The following is a 24,328-nucleotide window of genomic DNA, read 5'->3' on the forward strand; positions in this document are numbered from 1 at the left end:
TTAGTTCTATGGAATAAGCTAATATTATCACGGGGCACATAGAAGCTTTGCATTGGTTTTACTCATCTGATGTTGGAGCTAGAACCCAGGGTCTCCAGCATGCTAGCTGTACTGTCAGGAGCTGTCCACCAGGCTTTGGCACTGTCTTCTAATCCTACTGCAAGTCTGGTTACCATTGGTATGGTTGGTCTGCCTGTCTGTCTGTCTGTCTGTTTTTTTTCAAAATAGGTTTCTCCGTGTAGCCTTGGCTGTCTAGAACTCACTCTGTAGACCAGGCTGGCCTCAAACTCAGAGATCCACCTGCCTCTGCCTCCTGAGTGCTGGGATTAAAGGTGTGCCATATCACCACCCAGCTTTGAGGGGTGGGGGTGGAATTTTAATTCCTTTCCCTTCCTGTCTCCTCCCTCCCTTTTTTCCCCTCTTTTCTTTCTTCTGCTCCCTCCCCCCTTCTTTCCGAACCTTCTTTCTTTTTTTTGTGTCATGCTGGAATCAAACCAAAGGGCCCTCACACATGCTACCACTGAGTGACATCCCTAGCTTTTAATTTCCTTTAAAAAAGAAATAACTGTGTGTGTGTGTACGTGTACATAATTGCTACTGTCCTCAGATGACAGAGCTGTGGAATCCCCCTAGAGCTAGAGTTGCAGGCAGTTGGAATTGAACGTGGGTCCTTTGGAAGAACATTGAGTGCTCTTAGCCACAGAGCAATCTCTCTAGTCTTAATTTCCTTATTTGTTATTTCCTTATTTATTAATAGGATTTTGATGAATGTTTTCACCTAATTCTCTTTTAGCTCAGGCTGGCCTGCAACTCTGGAATGTAGATTAGATTGGCCACCATTCCCAGCCCATTCTTATTTTCATACACTTCAGGGTTAGGTATTTTGGGGAAAGTTTTTTTCTTTGTTTCTTTTTGTTTTCTTGAGATATGGTTTCTCTGTGTGGCCCTGGCTGTCCTGGAACTCACTATATGGACCAGGCTGGCCTTGAACTCAGAGGTCTGCCTGTCTCTGCCTCCTGAGTGCTGGGATTGAAAGTTATGTTTTATCACTGCCCAACTAAAATAATTATTTTAAGAAATAATTAACTGACAAGTTATATACAGTGTGATGTAAAATATGCATTTAATAATGTAGTCATTATTAGAATATAATTTAGATATAGTAGGGAATCGGTTACTATGCTCCCAGTCATGATGAGAATAGACTAACCCTCTGAAACTGTAAGCAAGACCCCAGTTAAATTTTTTTGTTTTTTAAATAACAGTTGCCTTGGTGATATTGCCTCTGTTAGCAATAGAATAATGACTAAAAGAATGCCAGTCCAGAGAAGACAGCTATTGTCCTACAAAATCCTAATTAATCATCAGCCTTTCCAAGTCAAGACCTGATTTGTGGGCCTTTTTTAAGCTCACATTCTGATCTATAGGGAGGGAAATGGGGGGAAAGAACACTCCTGGCATGGGCTTTTGAAACCTCAAAGCCCCACCCTTACCCCCCCAGTGACACATTCCTCTAACAAGGCCACACCTCCTAACCCTTCTAATCTTTTCAAACAGTGACACTCCCTGGGGACTAAGTATTTAAATATGAGCCTATGAGGATCATTCGTATCAAACCACCACACTCTCAGTGCCCTGTGGTGGTCTTTCTAAACTGTTTCCAACTCTAAGAAGAATCAGACTTGTTAGGAGAAAGAGCAGATTCTAGGTCTGGGGCAGGAAGTGAACAGGATAACTCTAAGACATATGACTGAGCAACATATTAAGGCTCTTACTACAGGTTGAAGTTCTCACTTCCAAAGGATGGAGCCACTGAGTATACAAGAGAATAATGACTGCAGTAAATTGGAACAAAATATGTGTAATAATCCATACATTTATAATGCTTATAATTGCCCAGAATAATTATTAACTAGGGCTCTATCAATACCTTAGCATTATGACAGCTGGCTAAATGATTGTATTGCAGGGTAACAAGCTAATGCTGGTTTCTCAGAACAAACATTTCTTTACAGAATGCTCCCAGCTAATGAATATGAAAGGAATGATATGATTAGAGCAGGACATTTACAATTCCTAATAAAATACTTAGTGTGGGAAAGATTGCCATCGATGAAAACCCTAAGCACAAAGGGAAATGGAGGATTCACCATTAGCTTCTCAAATCCTTCCCTGGACACACTGATATATTATCAGATATTTTATCCCTGTGGATATGAAGTTCCAGCCCAAAATAATTAGCCTGGATTTAATCAAGGCTGTAGGACTTGGAGCTCCCACGTAATAAGGAGACAGAGGAAAAAGAAGGATACGCCAGGAGTGAGGATGGCCGTTCTGCCTCCTTGATCTGTTTTCTTCGGTGGTGGTGGCAAGAAAGAAGGGGGGACAAGAAACCTTAGAGAAATCAGAGCACTGCCTATGGTCACTCTCAGAAAAGAAATTTGACAAACCTCTTGTGAAAATGCCTTGGTAGATATAAATGCCATTATTGCTAAGAAAAGGCAAACCTTTTAATGTCACTTTAAAAAAAAAGATATTTTACGTATATGAGTATACTGTAGCTATCTTCAGACACACCAGATGCCATTACAGATGGTTGTGAGCCACTATGTGGTTACTGGGAATTGAACTCAGGACCTATAGAAGAGCAGTCAGTGCTCTTAACCACTGAGCCATCTCTCCAGCCCTTAGTGTCACTTTTAATGTTGACCTTGGGGCTTGTTCTTACTTGTGGGTATGACCTTATGAAAGAGATAATTCAGTAACTATATATGCTGAAAAAAATTTAAGAACGCCAATGAAAATAATTGACATGTTAAAAATTTGTCATTAATGTGAAATTTACTTATTTCTTGCTTTTCATTGTGGACGTTAACATAAAGAAACAGGTAATTCATTTATTAATAGATGCTAAAAACAAAACACTGGAAAACTTTTTTAACTTTTATATATATGAGCGTTTTGCCTGCATGTGTATGTGACCATGTGCATGAAGTCCCTACAGAGGTCAGAAGGAGGCCTTAGATCCCCTGGGACTAGCATTTACAACAGTTGTAAGCTGCCGTGTGGGTGCTGGGAATCTAACGTGGATTCTCTAAGAATTACAGTGCTTTTAAACAAGTAGCTTTCTTTCTGGCCTCCACAAATTGTTGTTTAAAAAGCTCAATATAAATACAAATGTTTTATGACTAAAAAAAGAAAGGCCAGGCATGGTTGTACATACCTATAATTCTAGCACTTAGGCGTAGGCAAATATATCTCTGTTAATCTGAGGCCAGACAGCTCTGCATAACGAGTTCCAGGCCAACCAGGGCTACATAGTGAGACCCTGCCTCAAACAAAACAAAACAGTAATAACAACGAAAGGGGTGGGGTGTAGTGGGACATACCTGTAACCCAAGTACGTGGGAAACTGAGGCAGATCATGAGTTCTGAGCCAGCACGGACTACCTGGTAAGACCTGTCTCAAAACAAAAAGAAACGGGGGCAGAAAAAAAATACTTAACAAAATATTGACCAAGACTTTTCTAACATGACAGAATAGACCAGATCACAGATCCAGGACACTAAGTAAACTTCAGGTAGAATTAAACATGCAGTAACGGTTCATTATTGCCAGATTACATCCTTTATACGATTCTATAGATTTCATACAGTCGTCTGGCAGACACTGATGCTCATTGTTATGACCCATTAATGTTTTATAATTAAGATGTCTCCTTCCTTCCCGCCCTCTAACCCTGTCCCTCTCTGTGCTTCCTTTCCATTACCTCTTAGAAGTTGGTAGAATTGCTGGTTTAGTTCTTTGCCAGCACTTATTCTTTTTATCCTAATTTTTTTCTTGACATGAAAACCCTAATTTATGACCATAAATTGTTTCTTTTTTTTTTTTTCTCTCTCTTTCTCATCATTGTATTGAGAATGGCTAGAAATTGAGTGAACTTAAATTTGACCTCAAAATGGCATGAGCAGACTGCGGGGGTACTGGTACGAGCTGTCAAAGTGACGGTGGACGTATTTTATCAGAAGAGATGCTTGTTAAATTTATTTGAAAAGATCTTTTGTTACATGATTTATTGAAAAGTCATTTGAAAGGAAAAACTAAGTAAGAAAGGGATTAGAGTATGTAAGTCACACCTTGTGGCATTTGTCTCAAAGGCATTCCAAATGTTAGTATATTTAGCATTTTTTGTTTTAACATTTGGAAGTAGTAGTGCCCTGGATGGCACTGTTTTTCCTTAATTTTTAAAAACTTTAATCTTAATTCATTCACACTGATGTTTTTTTGCCTGCCATTCTGTCTGTTGTGAGGGTGTCAGGACCCTGGACCTGAAGTTATAGACAGCTGTGAGCTGCCATGTGGGATTTGAACCTGGGTCCTCAGGAAGAGTGGACAGTGCTCTTAACTCTTTCCAGTCTCTTTCCTTAACATCTTACGTGCCTTTCATCAGTAGCTTCCCTGGTCTGTGTATGTAGTTGTTGGCTTTTATTTTGCCTCATTATTCATTGCTGTGACTTAAGCCCTCAGGTTGTAGAGCCTAGGTGAGCCAGTGCCGTGTAGGGTGTTTATATTGCTTGGTCTGGCTTTGTTGGCTCCTCAGGTTATCCTACCTTGCGGATAGAGAAGAACGACTTGCGGAGTGTCACTCTTCTGGAAGCCAAAGCCAAGGTGAAGGATATCGCAATATCCAGGGAGAGGATAACACTGAAAGATGTACTTCAAGAAGGTACTTATCATCTCTACATTTTCAGTTCTGCTAACAAATTGTTTTCATTTTCCATTTCTTTAGACTTTATACAATATGCCCTAGCAGCTTTGATGAACATCTTGATTTTGAAGTGTGATTAAAACAGACAAGTATTTGTTATCTATAAGTGTATTCTATTCTTACTTTAAGTGATCAGTACCCAGCAGATGTATTTAAAATATTTAAATTAGTTTATTCTCACATAGGTTATGGATTATCAAGTGTATGGCTGGGCTTTGGGGTTAGGCTCAGGACTTGTAGCCTGAGTGACCTTAGAGAAATCACAGTGTCTTAGAATTTCTGTAGAATTCTCACATGCTAGTCTTGATCTCTCGGAGACTAGTTAAGAAGCAAGGTAAAACGGTGCATGGGAAAGACCAGAATTTGTATTTGACATGTCCAAGGCTCTTTTCACTCCATCTTGCAGGCCCTTGCTCTGTTTTGAGTTTTAGGACTTGATTGAGGAGATGGTGAAATCGGAGGACAGAAATTAACAATGAAATACTGCATCACGCATGGTAGTTGGCAGATGCTGTTTCCTCTGCTGCAATTTGTTCTGGAATGGGTTTGGTCCACATGAACCAGTTCTGTTTGCTGGGCCTCCTAGAAGCTAGCCTCTGCTAAGATGCCTTATGAGCAAGTGGTGCTCAGTTAATGCAGACTCTTATTTCTGGTCTGTTTTTCAATGTAGGAATACTGCTCCTGTGGTCGTCCATTTTCTAGCTTGAATAACTAGTTTTCAGATCTATCTGCAGTCTGAGGAGAATAACCAGGCCAGACAGCACTTCCTACAGAGTTAATGGTTATGTTCACAATCTTCTGTTTCCAAACAGGATGCTCATACTTTGAGGACATTTGGAACCATGTTTTCCTTGATGTTTTCAGAGCCACAATAGTTGGGTTTTGTTTGTTTGCTTGCTTGCTTTGTCTTTTAAGAACTTTAGCTTTTGGAAAATAAAGTGTGACTGGCAATATTTTGAAAAGTGGTGAGGTTCTCTGGAAATCTGATTAAGTACAAATTAAACGACAGACGCCACTTTTCATCTGTCAGATTGGATGGAATTAAAAGGAGATAGTTGGATATCCAGACAGGGTATGAGGGTATAAACTGTTGTGCACTGTGACCTGTGGTAAGGTGATCTCTGTACACACATGTGGGGTTTGCCCATAGTTACTTTTGCCTTTAAAGTCTGTGTTTGTTTGGAACATGTGAAGGGAACTAGGTATGGGGACGAGGAGACAGCGAGAGGCGTGGAAGGGAGAGAGGTCTGTCCTGCTGGGCAGGGGTGAAAGGGAGAGGTCTGTTCTGATGGACAGGGGTGGAAGGGAGGACCAGGTCTGTCCTGCTGGACAGGGGTGGAAGGGAGAACCAGGTCTGTCCTGCTGGACAGGGGTGGAAGGGAGAGGTCTGTCCTGATGGACAGGGGTAGAGGGGAGAGAGAGGTCTGTCCTGCTGGGCAGGGGTGGAAGGGAGAGAGAGGTCTGTCCTGCTGGACAGGGGTGGAAGGGAGAGAGAGGTCTGTCCTGCTGGACAGGGGTGGAAGGGAGAGAGAGGTCTGTCCTGCTGGACAGGGGTGGAAGGGAGAGAGAGGTCTGTCCTGCTGGACAGGGGTGGAAGGGAGAGAGAGGTCTGTCCTGCTGGACAGGGGTGGAAGGGAGAGGTCTGTCCTGCTGGACAGGGGTGGAAGGGAGAGGTCTGTCCTGCTGGGCAGGGGTGGAAGGGAGAGGTCTGTCCTGCTGGACAGGGGTGGAGGGGAGGCGCCCCTTTGACAGTACAGAGACTCAAAAGTGTTTGGACAGCTCCAAGCAAAGATTCTCCAAATCCCTTCGCCTGTAGCACCCATGTCACTCAGTTTCTGACTCAGTGGGCCCTTCCACACTGCAGCAGTAACTTCAGCACACACAGTGAGTGACATTAAAGCCCAAGGTGTGTGTGGTGTTCACAGAAAAGCTAAACTGTTTCAGGTATTTCTTTTAAATTATAAAAAGAAGGTAAAATATGGTCTGTGAGAAAGAATAACATGTCAATAATCTTTTTTTTCTTTAAGATCATCTCATTAGAAAACCTTTTAAAAATTAAAAGCATTTTCTAGCGATCAGGAAATTACTAGTAAATCTGTATGGATATATACATTTCTGTTTTAACCACTGCTTTACCCCCACAGGAATGCCATCATTTCTCTCTGCTGTAAGATCTCTTTTGGCCCGGAATGGTCTGAGAGTTGGGTCACCTTGCTTGACACTGAGTGGTTAAAGTTAAAGGCACAGGGCCTCTCTGAAGCCAGGGTTTGCGTTCTAGGCTCTTTCTTCATTGAAGTGTGCATCTGCAGAAAGAGATAGTTTTCTCCCTCTGTTGTTGCTTTGAGGCAACTACCAGAGGCCCAGATGCCCCAGCTGGCACCTGTGACTGCTACAGCTCGCCTGACCGTGTTACTAGTTCATTTAGAGAAATTAAGGAAAGTATTCTTAGATATTTAGTTTGGATGTGAGATTTCTCAAAGCAACCTGCTTTGTAGGCTTGATTCGCTTTTAACAGCTTTGGTCCGGTTTACTCTGGAGTGAGAATTAACAACAGCTGTACCTGTCACAGTTTAGTCACATTAGTAGAAAGCTTTGTGATGTTGTGAAGATTATTGTATGACCTCATTAACTGTTATTTTTCCTTTTAGGTACTTTTGGCCGTATTTTCCATGGGATTTTAGTAGATGAAAAAGATCCAAATAAAGAAAAGCAAACATTCGTAAAAACAGTTAAAGGTAGGGTTTTTTTTTTCTTTTTTTTTTTTTTTTTTAACATGCTGTTTCCAAATAGCTTTTTTGTCAGTGACTCAAACTAGCCAAACTCTGTCCTGTCTTAGTGTGTGCCAGACCTTTGGAATTACTTTATATTATATTATATTAGTTTATATTAGGTTTCTTTAATCAAGTGTGACTCATGGGCTATTTTTGCAAATTGGGTTTTTCTCACCAAGTATAAAAAATGGTTTTCTAACTTACTAAACATTTATTAGATATGATTCTAACTGTACTTAAGTTGAATAATTGCATGTGCTTAACCTGGCAGTGTCTAACTTTGGGTTTTTCCTGTTAACTCTCTCATAGCATCCATAATCCTACATAAGAAAACATTGTCCTTAGTTTTCTTTTCAATGAATTTATAAAGAAGATAATGAGCTGTCCTCAGATCCATAGCACACTACACACACACACACACACACACACACACACACACACACACACACACATATACATTGTTCACCTTTTGTTCTTTCCCCTTCTTTTACATGCTGTGTTGTGCCCTAAGAAATGCCTGTTTCTGCAACTCTTACCCTGACTGCTACCCTCCACCCTCACCCGTGTGGGTGAGCAGGTATACATGTCCATGTGTGCATACATGCAGAGATTCCAGAAGTCAACCTTAGGTTTCTTTAATCAAGCACTATCCACCTTTTTGTTTTTAAAGTATTTTTATTTTATTTTATGTATATGAATGTTTTGCCTGCATGTGTGTATTTGAACCACCTGGGTACCGCAATCCCCCCAGGGGGGGGGTGTTAGATCCCCTGGAACAGATGGTTGTCAGCCACTGTGTAGGTGATGGGATTTGAACCCAAGTTCTCTAGAATAGCAGCCAGTATTCTTAACCACTGAGTCATCTTTCCCCAAAACCACCTTGATCTTTGAGACATGTCTCTCTCTCTGGGACCCAGGGCTTTTCAGTTAGGCTAGGCAGACTGGTCAGCGAGCTCCAGCAATCCTGGATCTGCCTCAGCGGTGAGAGGGTCTAAGCGCATGCCTGCAGGCCTGGCTTTTTCATGACCATCAGATTGGTTCCTCATGCTTGTAAGACAAGTGCTTCACAGACTACTCCTTCTTTCCAATCTAACAAGTACTCATTTCTAAAAAAGAAATTAGGCACTTTGCAGAGATTGAGGAGAAATTATTTTGAGTAGAAGATGTAAATTTTTTTTGAGGTTTACAAAGTTAAATGATAATAACTGTTTCTAAATTTACTTACAGGAATATGTGGGAAGGATAGAGGGCTTATGGATATTATTTTTAAAAATTTGAGTTTTACTAGTCTCAACTAAAACATCTAGAATTTATTGTTTGTAATTTAACAAACTTGCCCATTTAAAGCTTCTGCAAATCCTTAAAACCCTTCAATTCCTTACCTATTCTAAACAAATGGTTCAACTTGCTATTGTGTTTTCTGTTTGTTTACCAACTCCCCTTAGCTCCCAAAACATTTAATACATTACATGACTTTTTACATTTTACTTTTTATAAATATAAAGCTGAGCCACAAGTATAATCAAAGAACTGCTTTTTGTTTTCTTAAGAAAGTATTTTAATGTCAATATTATTATTATTATTATTATTTTTTTTGGATTTATAAATGCTCTGCATCATAGTGAATCCTGAGGTCAATCCTGAATTAGGTTGAAAGGAAAAGATAATGGTAAGAAAGCACATCTCGGATCCTGCAGTTCTGTGATTAGCCTTGTCCTCTGTGCTGGAGCTGTGGCCTCCGCTCCCCCACTCCCCTGTGTGGCTGCTGTTGCTCTCCTTACCTGGAGGGAGGCAGGAGTGAACACAGGGCATCCTCGGCATCCAGTCTTGGCTTACGTGGGACTGGGGCCATGCAGTGGAGCTTGATCTCGGATGCTGTTGTGTGCTGCTGACAAACTTCCCTAACAGGCTTTATTTCATCTTATTGAATGCTGCACAGATAGCAGTTCTACAGAGAATAAGTTTGGAGTTTTGGGGTTTTGTTTTGGAGAATGCAGATTTTTTTATGGGGAAAATTGGAGCTTTTCCTTTTTTTTTAAGTTTAATAATTTTGTTTAGAGAGCTGATAGATATCCAGTGTCCGTTTCCAAAGATTGACGTCAGATATGTTACCTGGATCAAAACCCATGAATTTAGAGGCTAGAAATAAAATAGAGCCAAGCACAGTACCTGCTTAGGAGGCAGAAGGAGGAGGGTCAGAAGTTGGAGTCTACCCTAAGCTAAGTCAGAAAATTTAAACAGTACCAAACGGTGCAAAATACAAATGATATAACCCCCAGGGAACCAACATAAAGAGTATAGGGTTCTTCCCAGCAGCCAGGGAAAACTTGGTTCTAGGTATTTTTGCTTTTTCAAGTAGCTTTGTTTTTAAAACGTAATGTGGCTTATGGAAACTTACCAGATTCCGTCATCTGCTCCAGAGTTTCTGTGAAAGTTGACGTCTCCAGCAAGGGTCTGTCTGCTGCCCCGGGGCTTTAGGCTGCTTGAAACTTAGAATGAAAATTGACCCTAGATATCGAAGTGTTAGTCACAGCTACAATGTTATTCATGGCAGTGGGTTTTGTTTTTTGTTTTTTACATATATAGACCAAGCTTCTGAAGTTCAGGTGACGATGATGCTTACTGAGAGCTGCAAGCTGCGAGGTCTCCACCACAGGTGAGAGCGGAGTCGCTGTCTCAGCACCAAGTACAGCGAGACTCGGCACACTTACTGTTCTTTAAGAGTGTTAAGTCTTGGGGCTGGAGAGATGACGCAGTGGTTAAGAACAGTGACTGCTCTTCCAGAGGTTCTGAGTTCAATTCCCAGAACCAGATGGTGACTCACAACCATCTGTAATGGGATCTGATGCCCTCGTCTGATGTGTCTGAAAATAGCAAAAGTGTGCTCATATAAAATAAAATAATATTTTTAAAAAAGGAATGTTATGTCTTGTTCAGAATTGAATTCTTTTGAAAATTCTTGTTTTTTTTTTCTGAATGTAAAGGTAAATTTGTGCTCACTGAACACAATTTGCAAACCGCAATGGGTGAAGACAGTAGAGAACAGGGAGTAAGCTATGTAAATGATAAATGTACAGCTAAGCTTTTAAAATAGTTACACACTTATGTACCTGTCTTCCTTTAATAGACATGACAGAATGGTGCATACAGTAAAGGTAATTGCTACAAAAATTTAAATGTATAGAGCACCTGGGCCAAAAATAACCATCCTTAGATGCACTGAGGTTAATGGTCTGTCATGGGCTGTGAGTGTGCACTTGTGTGTATGTGCATACCTCTGTGTGTGTGTGTGTGTGTGTGTCTACTTGGGATCTCTGTATCTAGAAATAGCCATCTATGTATTTGTCTGTAGAGATATTTTATAATAAGTTAGATATCTCAACACTTTAGTATGTTTCTAGTATACTTTTAAGTCACCAAATGGTTGCTGGGAATTGAACTCAGAACCTCTGGAAGAGCAGTCTGTGCTCTTAACCACTGAGCCATCTCTTCAGCCCTAGTATACTTTTAAAAAGGACAATGTTTTTACCTTTAATAAAATTAATGTATTTCTTTATGTAACAATAAAAACAAAAACCTGTTTCTAGGTTTTCTTGTTGGTAACAGTAAATCCCTGTCCCCATTCTAAAATGCTGCTTAGTAGATTACTGAACGGAGCCAGGCATAGTACATGCTTAGGAGGCGGAAGCAGGAGGATCAGAAGTTGGAGGCCACCCTAGGCTCCATACATCTTATTTAATTTATCTCTTACATATGCTCTTAAAATTATAGTATGATTTCACAGAATGTTCCTATAGGGAGAACTTTTAGCAGTTTCTTCTAGACCAGGAATCATTGGGGACCGCAGCATCAGTATCATGGCAAAGTGTTTGTTTGTGTTTGTTTGTTTGTTTGTTGACAGAGTTCCCTGGCTTTTCTGGAACTCACTATTTAGACTCCACTATCTCTGCCACCCGTAGGCTGGGATTAAATAGGCATGTTCCACCAAGCCGAGCTGGTAGTCTGGGTTTGTTTGTTGGTTTGTTTGAGCATCATATAGAGGTCTGGGAGGTGGTAATGTCTATGACCCAGAGTTGTAGGGGTGCAGACAAGTAGAAATCTAGAGCTCATTGGCCATCCTAGCTGAATCAGCATGTTCCAGGCCAGACAGAGTCCAAAGTGGAGAGCAGTTAAGGGAGGCACATGATGTTGACCTCTGACCTCTATGCACATGCTCTGACATGTAGGTACTTATATACTCCTACCTGTACATGTACCACACACAGTACTGTGTAGACTTAATTTGTATGACGACTGAGAATTTCACATGTCTGAAAAGTGAACCATGACTGTTAGAAGGATCTGTGAGCTTGGGAAGGACAGATGATCTGTGCAGAGGGTACCATTGGCTTCCATTTGGACTTGGGCAGTTGCTGAGCTCTGCCAGAAGTATGAATACACAGAAATTCCTTCTTTTCATCTTGTTTTTATTTTGGTTTTTGAGGGCCTGAAAAGATGATAGCCGCATGAAAATAAGTTCAGTGGTAATGAAAATGAGACAGATTTTTGGCATTGTGGTGGTAGAAAAGAAAACCAGCCAAGAGTAGAAGACAACTGTTTGGACTGAGATTAAACACAATATAATTCTTGGCTTCTGATCGGCTGAGATGAAGGTGACATTAAAGTCTGTAAGTCTCAGAAGCGGAGGAAAGAAAAAACACTTTGTTTAGAGTAGGGGGTTGAGAGCTTTTTTAGTCTCAGATCCCAAGGCAGATGTTGCATTGGGCTTATTATTTAATGTAGATTCTGACTAATGTAAACGTGGCATTCCCTAGAAGAGTTGCGTTACATTAACCCCAGAACGTTGCCTTCAGCTGGCTTATGCTCCAGCCAGTTCTCTGACCCGGTGAACCCTGCAACCGTCAGGACAAAACCATGTGGCAGGAATGAATCCAGACAAGACCAGATTTTTTCCCAAGAAGGAGCTTTAGAGCTGCCTTAGCCCTAAACATGCCTTGGCAGAGCATAGTGTGAATTTCAAAATTATCATATAAAGTTTGCAGTAGTAGCTTATAAAAGGACTTGAGCTTCACATTGCATTTCAATTGAGTGGTATAGGTTCAATAACAAAGCAAGAGTGAAAGAATCTATACAATATGTTATAACAAAAATAACTATATTGTATTAATATACAGAACTCCATACCAAAAGTAAAATCATGACTTATTAATCTTACAGTAGAGCAACCTTCCAGGCAAGAACTGACAACGTTCTCCCACGTAGCTTTAGGCTGAACTGCATCCCAGCATCCCACCGTGATGGGTTAGCGGTCCCAGACACCCCACAGAATGAGAGGTGAAGCTTGTAAGAGCAAGTTGGTCAGAGTTCGCTGTCATCTCGACTGGGAAGTGACATCAAGACTCCTAGTTGAGGCAGTAAAGTTAGTATGCTATATTCCCTGCAGTACCCCACCTGACCACACCTTGTTAACAAAACGCTCGTGGTTGTGCGCTCGCTCACTTGGATTCCATTCACAAACTGCCCATTTTGTGCTCAGAACTCAGCTAGGCGTAGAAGGAAACTGAAAGAGTGCTCGTAAGATCAGCACCATAGAGTTTATCATGCAGGCTCAGTGCACTCAGCAGTAAATGTCACCTGTTTGCAAATTTCACCCTTTAACTGGTTGTAGTCTGTAATTCCGAAGGTTTGCTTTGTGTTTTAACAGTTTGTGACGACGGGTTAAGAATCACTGTCACATTCTAAAGTGTCTTGAAATTCTATTTTTTGTTAGTTTTGGCTTTTCCATTGGAACTTGTAAGAGTTTTATCATACCTCATGTCTAAAAAACCCTGTCTTTTTTTTTTTTTTTTTTTTTTGTGGTTTGAAGTCCCCATTGACCAGGATGCCTAGTGATGACACTTGTTAATGCTGAATGACACACAGCTTTAAGGTTGTAAGCATGGGAGGCAGTTGTACCAGCCCTGTAGCCTGCCTCGGCTCCGCCTTCTCACCTGTCTCCTTTATCTCTACCTGTCCATTCTGAGGTATCTCAGACCCTTCTCTTTGTCCATTTTTCCTTTGTAAAATGGGCAGTGAAGCAGTCATTTATTCTTTGAAACATTTTCATAAACCTTATTACTACTTCCAGAGGTGTTTTTCCCGTTTTAGTTTTTATTTTATGTATATGGGCATTTTGCATATATGTGTATGTCTGCACCACATTATGCAGAGCCTGAGGTGGGCAGAAGAGGCATTGGATCCCCTGAGACTGGAGTTACAGTCAGTTGTGAGCCACCATATGGGTTCTGGGAATCAAACCTGGTCCCTCTGCTAGAGCTGCTCTTAACCACTTAACTACAAGAATAAACATTTTGATTTTATTTAACTTATTTGTTACGCCTAGACAGAATGCCATTAATTCTGCTAAACAATTTCAGTCATGAGTGAAGGAACAGGGATAATCTTTTAGGGTTAAGGATTATCTTTACCAGCTCACCTATTTATCCTTGAAGCCAGGGTTAACCCTGGCTGATGCTCCAAGGGAGGCGGCTTGAGTTGGAGTGTGTGTGTGTGTGTGTGTGTGTGTGTGTGTGTAGGGGGTGGGGCACTTCTGCAGAGGAGGGAGCCTGTAGTCCTTCCTGCATTCTTCTATTTCCTGGGAAGGAAATGTCCAGCAGCCCAGGGGAAAGCACAGGGGTGTGGAATCCAATGACACCGGAATTTTCTTCTCTTTATACTTGATCTTTGCCCATAGGTACCTAACCTTTCTCCCTAGCATGGCTGTCACTATTCAGCTGTAATGCAAACAGAAGCCCTTGAAGGGTCTGGTGCCTCTTAGAGACTGATGTTCTTACAGTGGGGAGGGGCACTTTTAGGACATAAAGGCAAAGCAGAAACTTACTGTGGTCTCACAAGTCAAAGACGGCTCCTCTTGGTGCATTTCTGACGTTTCCCCTCTGTCTTCGTGGTTGTGCTATGAATGTGTGGTTTGTGCCTTAGTCTCTTTGAGCTCTTTTCAGTTTTTGATTGTTCAATTGTAAGGTGTTATTTTGTCATTCTTGGGCATTTGTACTGTTTGCAACTTTTCACTGTTGATATCCTATTAACTCCTCTTGTTAATGCACCTTTCAGTGTTTCATATTAATTTTTTAAAAGAATTTATTGACAGTAGGTGTTCTGCCTCCAAGTATTTTATGAGGGTGTCAGGTCCCATAGAACTGGAATTACAGACAGTTATAAACTGCCATGTGGGTGTTGAGATTTGAATTTGTTCCCTATGAACAGAATTTATTAATAAATAGTGCTTTTAGGTTACTGTTATGTGTGTGTTTAAAAAATGCATTAAATGTAACAACCTAGGATGTGGCACTGAGTATATAAATTGAGTCTGTGACTATTTCTGGCTTAGTAAAGAGGACGTAATTATTTAAATATTTGCAACCTTGGTTAAAATGAGTTATTTTCATGTACCAGCTGTCATTATAAAGGAGGATGGAGTGTGTGTGTGTGTGTGTGTGTGTGTGTGTGTGTGTGTGTGTGTGTGTATGTAAAGTGGACAAGATTGTCTAGTACATTTTTGTTTTATTTTGTACATAAGAACTGTTACAGGTTTGAAAACTAAGGCCAAGTTGGGGAGGGGAGCAGGGCCTCTGCACACTCACGTGTACACACTCATACACACACACACACACACAATCGTTCAGATAGTGAATCTTGTTTTTAAAAATCAGGTTTCAAAATCTATTGGAAACATTTTACTTTTGTGACAGTTTCAGCCTGTTAAAGGGAACTGATGATCAAGTTTTATCCAAGCCTGGATTGGGCCTTCTTGTTTTCAAGTGTGAAGATAAAATCAGTGGGACAGCATAATGCTGTGCTCCTGGCCATGACGCTCCTGTCAGCAGCTGTCTGCACTCCTCCTTTGGGGTGGGCATTTAACATGGCTTTCAGCAAATCTAGTCCAAAGGGATTCATTCTGTGTTAGTAATTTTTATTCTACAAAGAAAGCGCATACATGTGCAGACTACTTATATCTGGTTTAAAAAGTAGAACATTCGTAAATAAATGTTTTAATGATAATCTTTTTAACTGTATTTGGAATTTTGTTTTGCTTTTGATTATCTTTATTACTTTTAATTTAAGATGAACCAATAAGGTTTTAGATTTCATTTGCATTTTTCCCAATCTCTTACTATTTTCTAGAAACCTTCTTCCTATTACTCATGTGTGCATAGAAGAAGGAGAAAAGCCCATGGTGATCTTGCCGTACATGAATTGGGGGAATCTTAAATTATTTCTTCGGCAGTGCAAATTAGTAGAAGCCAATAATCCACAGGTGAGAAAATTTTCCTAAGTGTGAATAATTTCTAATGTCTTTGCAAGTAGATATTAATAATTACACACATAGTAAGTCTTAAAAAAAAGCCGTCAGAATGAACCAGAAGATCTTTATAAGCTATTGATTTAGAGGACCGTGAAGATGGCCTGTGGTTCCCCAGTGGAGCACCTTGACCAATGCTGTTTCTCATCGTTCACCGCATGTTCATTCATAATCACCTCTCCTTCCCTATGACAGCTTCTCGCAGTTCCTTTTGGGGTAACTTCTGAAGATGGTTCAGGATTTCCCTTCTTGGAGTGGAAATCTTGACAGAGCTGTCTGACCATATTATGCCAACAGCACTGAAGGTTAGAAGTTAGGATTGTGGGAGATAATTGGGAATATCCTTAATGTGCCTGTGAGACACCACCATTTAAGAGTTCTTTCTTGTCACTACCCGTGCACTTACTGTGACCCTTCCATCACATTCCAGACATGCTGTGATAGCGATACAAGAGCCTGCTGTGCGCTGCTTTATTGCCTGCTATATTTTGTGTTTTTTTTTTTTTTTTTTTTTTTTTAAGTGATTTAAGACTTAGTCAATAGGAAAAATAAACTCAGATCTGCACTGAGTATTTGATTCTTAATGTATATATGTTGTTTAAGCTAAAAGAATAAAGCTCAGGCTAGAACCATGTAGTTAGGCTGTGGTCCATGAGTGTCACCAGGTGAGGACCTTCACTCCCAGCCTGCATTGCTGACGTGCATCTCAAAGAGCACGTCAGCAGAGACTTTTTTCGGTAGAACGCTGACCCCACCCCAGGGTGGCAGTAGTGGTGATAATTTAATAAAACCTGCTACTGCAAAAGAAAAGAACACATCACTTGAAGTACTGCTTTAGAGATTTCATGTTCATTGTGCAGGAATCGGAGAAGCTGCTCTGTAATGCTGATATTAGAGAGATAAATGCAAAAGATAAGTGTCATGGATAAAGTCACATAAATGGTAAATCCTATTAGAGAACAAGAGCTTTTGTAATGGATGAACATTGAATTGAATGAATGAATATACCATGCTTCTAGAGCACATCTTGATTGAGTATAGGTTTTTAGAAACTCAGCAAGTAGGTGCAAAGAATTATTTTGGGGTAGGACTGTAGACAGAGATAATCAGATCCTAAACTAGCTTTGTAGTATCTGCAAACATTTTCTTCTTCTTCTGTTACAACAGGCAATTTCCCAGCAAGATCTGGTACATATGGCTATTCAGATTGCCTGCGGAATGAGCTACCTGGCAAGAAGGGAAGTGATCCATAAAGACCTGGCTGCTAGGAACTGTGTGTAGGTGTCAGGTGCTTCCCGGGTTTGGGTTCTGTCTGGGAGTCACTGTGGGACTCAGAGTGCTTATGGGTAATGCTGCATCTTAACACCCTGATACCTTTTATGTTCATGTTTTACTCCTCAGCATTGATGACACCCTTCAAGTAAAAATCACAGACAATGCCCTTTCCAGAGACTTGTTTCCTATGGACTACCACTGTCTAGGGGACAACGAGAACAGGCCAGTGAGATGGATGGCTCTGGAAAGTCTGGTTAATAATGAATTCTCTAGTGCTAGTGACGTGGTAAGTACTGGAGCCCAGGTATCAACAGCATATGGAGGGGAGCTTTCTGTTTTGTTCTTCTAAAAATCTTAGTACTATTCCTTGAAATTTCCATCCAGAGAGCCTGCATACTTAGCTCCCTTTTGGCCCACTTAAAGCAGAAAAACTGGACCAGATCCTGGGCTGGTACAGTGTGTTCTCCCTGCTCACATAAGCTGAGGCAGCACCGTTCCCACTGAGGTGGGCACTGAGGTTTGGGGAGCTGACAGCCGCTCATCATCTCCCTTGTACAAGTGTCAGAATGACCAAGTGTCTACTCAAGTCAGAATGGTTGCTTTCTGTGAATGGTCTCTGCTCAGTCTGCAGCCTCTTTCATCTGAAGTCCTGACGCTGTTAGGTGTCTGCTTAGTTCTGTCTTCTCTTCCAGAGCATACAGTTGAGCCCTCCTGCTCAGTGATATGCTTTCAGAAGACACTTCTACTTGTCTGTTGTAAGGTTCCATCTCATTGTTTGACTTTTTATTCTAGTTTAGGTCATAATCAGCCCAGACTTGGAGGCACATGCCTGCAATCCCAGCCCTAGGAAGGCAGAGTCAGGGAGATCATGAGTTCCAGACCCACCTAGGGTACATAGTGACTACATCTCAAGAAAGAGTGAAAAGCTAATGTGTTTTGTTTTTATCTCTCTTGACTGTTACACACTGTAGCTATGTATTTGGAAATTAGGTAAAAAGTTTTGCTATTAAGGTCCCTAAGTCATCATTTGACAAGACTTGTAATTACTTGTAAAATAATTAGGATTTGATCTCATGTTTCAACATTAAGGAGCTGAGCTTATTGTGTGTGGTCTCCTGGTTTATTTTGTTTATTATTCAGTCGCCTTTCTATCTTGGTTTGTATGCTTTACATATTTTCCTTTTAATAGTGTGGTACTGACACCAGTTTTGCTAGTTACTTACATTGATTACTGTACACTTTTCCTCAGTGTATTAATTTTTCTGATTCTATAACAAATTACTATAACCTCAGTGCTCAGATATAAATGGACTGCACATTATACATTTATAGCATACCTTATAGTTTTCATAATTGTTATAATTGTATTCAGTTTATATCTGAGAGGAAAAAGAGCCTTTTATTGGACTAAAAAGGGGTATTGTTGAGATTTGGTCTTTTGCTGTGTATTATAATGCTAAATACCAGCTCCCAAGGCCTGGTTGACACTAAGGACAAGAGAATCTGCACATAGAACCAACTGATGCTATGTGACCTTGTCCTCCAAGTTATCCCTGATTGGTGAATAAAGATGCTTATAGCCTATAGCTGAGCCTTGGGGTTCCCAGGCTTGGGGTTGGGGAAAGGGAGAAGGAGGAGAGAAAGAAGATGCCATGGATCAGGTGAGTCATAAAATCATGGCCATGAGGGCTGGCTAATTGAAGTTAAGAACAGCCCAGATGGAACATGGTAAATGATAGTCCAGGGTTACTAATGGGAAATTTGATTCTAGTGTAAAGGATAGATATCAGTCTAGCTCTAGTGCTGGTGCCCTCCTCTGGTGTGTCTGAAGACAGTTACAGTGTACTCATATAATAAATAAATATTTTTGAAAAAAAAATTAGTGAAGACGTTAGCTAGGCACCAATGCAACTTCTCCGTGTTCAGTGGGTTATGTAGGCATTGTGTTCAGCGGTAGGGCATTACCATCAGTTTGGTTGGAGATCAACCTGTGGCCTTGGCAATAACATGAGTTGTTTAGGGTTTCCATGGGACCCTTTTTGGTAACAGCTCAATTAGATGTGACCCATTCCTATCACCAGAGGTATTACTTGATGGAGAGGTGTCTAATTAGAGGATTCTCTCCTCCATTATTAGGTGACTTCATTTAGATTTCTTTCATATAATTTATGAAATATCTATTGTAATAGGTTTCCAAACAACTCCTCAAATGGCCCCACTTCCTTTTGTTTTAATCAGTATGAGTCCAGTAATGGACATCTTAACAGAATTCTCTAAACTTAGAATACCAACTCCCATTTCAACAGAGTTCTCACTCATTACAGCCCATGCTGGTCTTGAACATGAAATCTTGGGTCAGCCTTCTAAGTGCTAGGATTGCAGGCACGTGCTGCCATAGGTTAAGTATTCTCTTTTGTCTTATTCTTTTGAATTGGAATTAGCACATCATTGTAAGAATGTTCCTTGGTTACATTTATGTGACTAACTCCTAAAAATGATCAGATTTTTCTCTTAATTACTTCCAGACTCATTTCATGCACATAGATACTTCCTATAAGTGTCTTTTGTCTTGAGTACTTGGGACTGAAAGAAATAGGTCTTTTACTGTGACTATGATAGCCTGTTACTGTATAATTTTGCCTTTCAGTTTGGGGCATTGAATATTGTTTTAAATTCTTAAAGATTACTGTTACATTCTAACATTCTAATATGGTTTAAAATGCTAACAATTTTATCTATCTATCTATCTATCTATCTATCTATCTATCTATCTACCTACCTTCCTTCCTTCCTTCCTTCCTTCCTTCCTTCCTCCCTCCCTCCCTCCCTCCCTCCCTCCCTCCCTCCCTCCCTCCCTCCCTCCCTCCATCAGGGTTTCTCTGTATAACCCTGGCTGTCTTTGAACTTACTCTGTAGACCAGGCTGGTCTTGAACTTAAGGATCCACCTACCTCTGCCTCCTGAGTGCTAGGAGGAGGTGGAAGGGTTGTACTTACCGCCACTTCTGAGTTCAGGGGGCACTGAATAGTTTTCACTATCATGTACTAAGAAATGTAACCCCACTCCCACTGGAATCTGCATATGTAAAGTACACACTTACAGGTGTATAAAATGCACACTTGTAGGTGTAACTCAGGACCCCTTTTCCCTTGAAAGACCCTTACAGTTCTGCATTTCTCTGTAGTTAAGGAGTCTTCATGATTTGCTTAGAAACACATTGGTTGTTTGTTTTGTCATAAAAGTACTACATTGCCACTTTGGGTTTTGTTTTATAATTCTATTTGGAAACATCCAGTATTTTGGTACATTAAGATTTTAATAATGTTAACATCAGCTTTTAACTGTCAGCTTAGGAAGCACACACAACCAGATCCAGCTAGTTATGAATGTCTGTTATTCCAAGATGTGACCTCACATAGGAACTCTGAAGACTGTCTGGGTGTTGTTCTTGTTCCGTGTTTTTGTCAAATGTAGGCACAGCTACAGATTTCTGTTATGACTTTTTTTTCTTCATTTGAAAAACTACTTTTTGAGAGCTGCCTCCTTTGAATTATTTAGATAATTATAGCAGCTAACACAGTTTAGCTGTCAAGATTCTGCCACCAATTGAGTGGTGAATGCAATCAGGAAAGCCCAGTTGAGACTTTGTTGGTTTTCTTGTTTTTTATAGTACTACATTGTGTTTAAAAAGCATTTTCTTGGGAAAAACAAATCAAGGAAATGACTTCCATGCTAAGCTTATCAGCATGATTTATGGCACTCAGGGGGTCCTTTTTAAGGCGTTTGAATAGTTATTAGGTCATAGGGCAAGTCAAATGCACCCCATGTGCCTGCTGTTTCTTTCTAGACATTAGTGGATGTTGTCCTGGGAGCGGAGTGTGCTGTCATCAGAGCTTGCATCTGCATGTGTTCCATCTTGCTCCAGTTTGCTCTAGCGGCCATCGTCATGTACTGAGTAGACACACTCAGGAGACTCATTACAATGTTCTCACCAGCAGTGGTCTTTGGAGCCATGGTGGTATCTAAGAGCAAGCTGGAGTTACTGGAAGGTGCTTTCTATTTTTAAAAGCAGAGAAGTCTTTCTGTTGTATATTTTCCATTACTAATTTTAGAGTAGTGCTTAGAAGATTCTCAGTAGTTATGTGTTTCCTTCATGGTTGCAGATTTTACACACCAACAATCTTAGACCTACTATTTTAGTATCAAATTCACATTAAGAGAATTAATGTAAGGACAGAAGAACAATGTAGAAATGAAAGGATCAGTTTAGACTTAGTTTAGGAAATAGAGATTTAAGATTTAATATTCTTGGTGTTAAAACACTGCTTAGTTGTGTTTCTTTAACATTAGTTATTCTAACGTTAGTTGTCCTGATATTCCCTAAGAATGGGGAATATAGGAATTGCTTTAAGAAAATTGCTGTGTTTCCAGATGGGGCTGGTACCCCTGGCGGTGTTGTATGTAGTGCTCCTCTCTCAGAATCCCATGAGTCTCTGAGCATCTCTCCTCCTGGGCGCTCTGGAGAATTCTCCCTACTCTGCTCCATTTAGACGACCCCAGTATTCGATGATGCTGTGTGCAAGTGTCTGTTGGTGGAGAAAGTGCACGAACAGCCAGTTCCGTAATAGTTTTCTGTTGTGTGCAGGTTTGCAGGTGCTAAAGGATTCGTCATACCAGCAGCTACGGGTGCTGAGTCTTAAGGTTAAGTAGTGTCTTAGATTAAGGCGGATAGACTCAGTAGCTCAGGGCACAGGCTGCATTCCTCCAGCTCTGAAGCCTCAAGGTCCAGCATGAGGGTACTGATCAGAAGTGTCCTCCTTTCTGCTATTTCTTCACGTGGCATAGAGAAGAGTGGGATTTGCTGAGGTCTTTATAAGACACTAATCCCATTCCTGGGAGCTCCAGCCTTATGATGTTAACTTCTCTCATAGCCCTACTTGCTAGCTCCATCACACTGGGGATCAGGAGTTCAAAGTGTGCATGGCTGAGGCATACAAAAAGTGAGTCTCTCGTGTTCTGCTACTGGGTCTCCTAACTCACATCCCTCATTTGCCTAAAATCAACCTCAAGGTATGATTTATACTCAGGCAAATTTGTCTTCAGCTCTAAGTTTAGGGAAGGAAGCAAGTTACCAACTTCCAAAAAAGCAGTGACTCCAAAAGGATTAAACAGGAAAGGAAAACAGCACAGCAATGGTGAAAAAGCCAAACTCAGCAAACACAATGCACCTTAGACTTGAGCAGGTGTCTTTAGCTCAGTTACCTTACCATCCAGGACCCTGGTACCTTCAGCGACAGCTGCCGAAGAGAGTTCATTTGTGGCTCTCGCTGGGGTTGCAGCCAGGTCGGGTAGGGAATGAAAGAGTATTTCATCACACGTTTCCAGTGAGGGGTAATGCTTACTCTCAGTTAACTGGCTGGGGGAGATAGCAGTGGTAAAGCCTGTCTGAAGTTTCATCATCCAGTGACCTCAGTCTCATACATTAAGATGCAAACAGTTGTGTACTTTCTGACAAACTGTGTCAGTATATATTGTTAGTGAAAAACTAGTTTCTTGTCCGTCATCTTGAATAACAAGATCAGAAGCTATGTCTTGTGGCTCCTCTCTTTAATCTCAGCACTTTAGGAAGTTGAGGAAGGGGAATTGTTGGAGTCTGAGGCCAGCCTAGGTTACAGAGAGAGACCACCCCCCCCAATGGAGACTAGCTTTCATCTATACCTGTTTCTTACACATAACTCCTTCTGTTAAAGTGACCCCCAAGGTCAGATGGCCTGATGCTCACGTCATGAAAGGACAGCAGACTCTGAGAGCTTTCGTATTCTGGCAGTGCTGCCCTTTGAGAGTCATTCAGTGTTGGAGAGTGGGTTGAACTGGATCGCCTCCCCATCCCCGTTCTCCAAATGATAGATGGGAAATTTTAATTCCTGAAACCAAGCTTATAACTTTAAGAACACCCAGGACTTCCAGCGATCAGTAGAAGCTGGAATTAGGAAGGAAGGGCACACCTCTTAGAGTAATTCTTAATGTCATCCCACTGTGGATTTTTTTGTTTTGTTTTATAGATTCTGTTAAAATATGGCCATTATTTACTGATATAGGTTGAATAACCTTCATCCAAAATGCTTGGGAGTTTTTTTCTAGACTTACTACATGCATACATGCATATGTACATACATACGTACACACACACACACACATACATGTGCTATACGAATGGAACTCATGTCTAAACACAGTTCTGTTTTGTGTAATATTTTTAATGATTTTGTCATGAAACAGAGTTTCATGGTTTAAAAACTTCTTTCTTGTTGTGTCAAGCTCCATAACTTAGATTTTGGCACATTTTGCATTAGGGATACTCAGCTTGTGAAAGGCTTTTTTAAAAATCCACGTATTTTACAGTGCTTCCAGATCTTGTTCATGCTGAAAAACAATAACCCCCAGCTTTGTGCTCTGGACTGGGATGTGCTCTGTGCCCCCTACCCTACTCTGCTCTTTCATTCACCGAGATGTATTCTTGGGCCAGCCATGGGTTTCACGTGCTTCCTCACCTATACCTAAGCTGCCAGTGTGAGTTTCTCAGGGTTAGTTGTGAAAACTGAATGTGATTGGAGGCTCAGTGAAAAATACTGGTGAGAACCCGTTAGCTCCTGCACAGGTGTTGTTCCCTCTCCCAGCGTTGTTGGGAACTCAGGATTCACAGGTAGCAGCAGTCTAGGGCTTGTCCTGCCATGCCCTTGGCAGCATAGCTGTAGCTCTGGGTAGTGGCGCCTGTCTTCTTCTACATGCTCATCCTCATGAAGGGAAGGCCTGGTCAGCTCGCCAGGACTTGCGGTGACTCTGCTTAGGCTCTGTTCTTACTAGGCCTCTCCATTTGCTGAATTTTAAGTATATCTCATTTTATTTGATGGACGATATTTTTTCAGGGTGTTCCTAAAAGTTATAAATGATGCACCTCTGTCCATGATAGGGCTCCATCCCTAGCTTGAAAAATAAGCAAATCAGAAACCCATGAGTTGTATTTTATATAATCTGCATGTTTCACTTACTGACATGAGTGGATATTCTGTCCACTTAGGTTGTTTTTCATTTCCCACCATAATCAGTTGGGGGTAGCATGATAAATAGCCAGTAATAAAAATGGTTTCTTTTAAC

At 40.9% G+C, this 24,328-nt stretch overlaps 1 protein-coding gene across 2 annotated transcripts in view; it reads left to right on the forward strand.

Moving 5' to 3' along the window:
- The window catches only part of RYK (receptor like tyrosine kinase), a 68,130-nt gene that overhangs the window by 41,344 nt on the left and 2,458 nt on the right, over positions 1 to 24,328 (forward strand). Inside the window, exons 8-13 of one of the 2 annotated variants that reach the window (XM_080934214.1) lie at positions 4,593 to 4,727; positions 7,418 to 7,504; positions 10,127 to 10,196; positions 15,722 to 15,854; positions 17,067 to 17,176; positions 17,301 to 17,460. In XM_080934214.1, the coding sequence (XP_080790340.1) occupies positions 4,593 to 4,727; positions 7,418 to 7,504; positions 10,127 to 10,196; positions 15,722 to 15,854; positions 17,067 to 17,176; positions 17,301 to 17,460 (695 nt within the window). The remainder of the gene's footprint in view (positions 1 to 4,592; positions 4,728 to 7,417; positions 7,505 to 10,126; positions 10,197 to 15,721; positions 15,855 to 17,066; positions 17,177 to 17,300; positions 17,461 to 24,328) is intronic. The other variant, XM_080934215.1, reaches the window with a different exon arrangement.

This window comes from Micromys minutus (genome assembly GCF_963924665.1).
Source record: "Micromys minutus genome assembly, chromosome: 21".
NCBI lineage: Eukaryota > Metazoa > Chordata > Mammalia > Rodentia > Muridae > Micromys > Micromys minutus.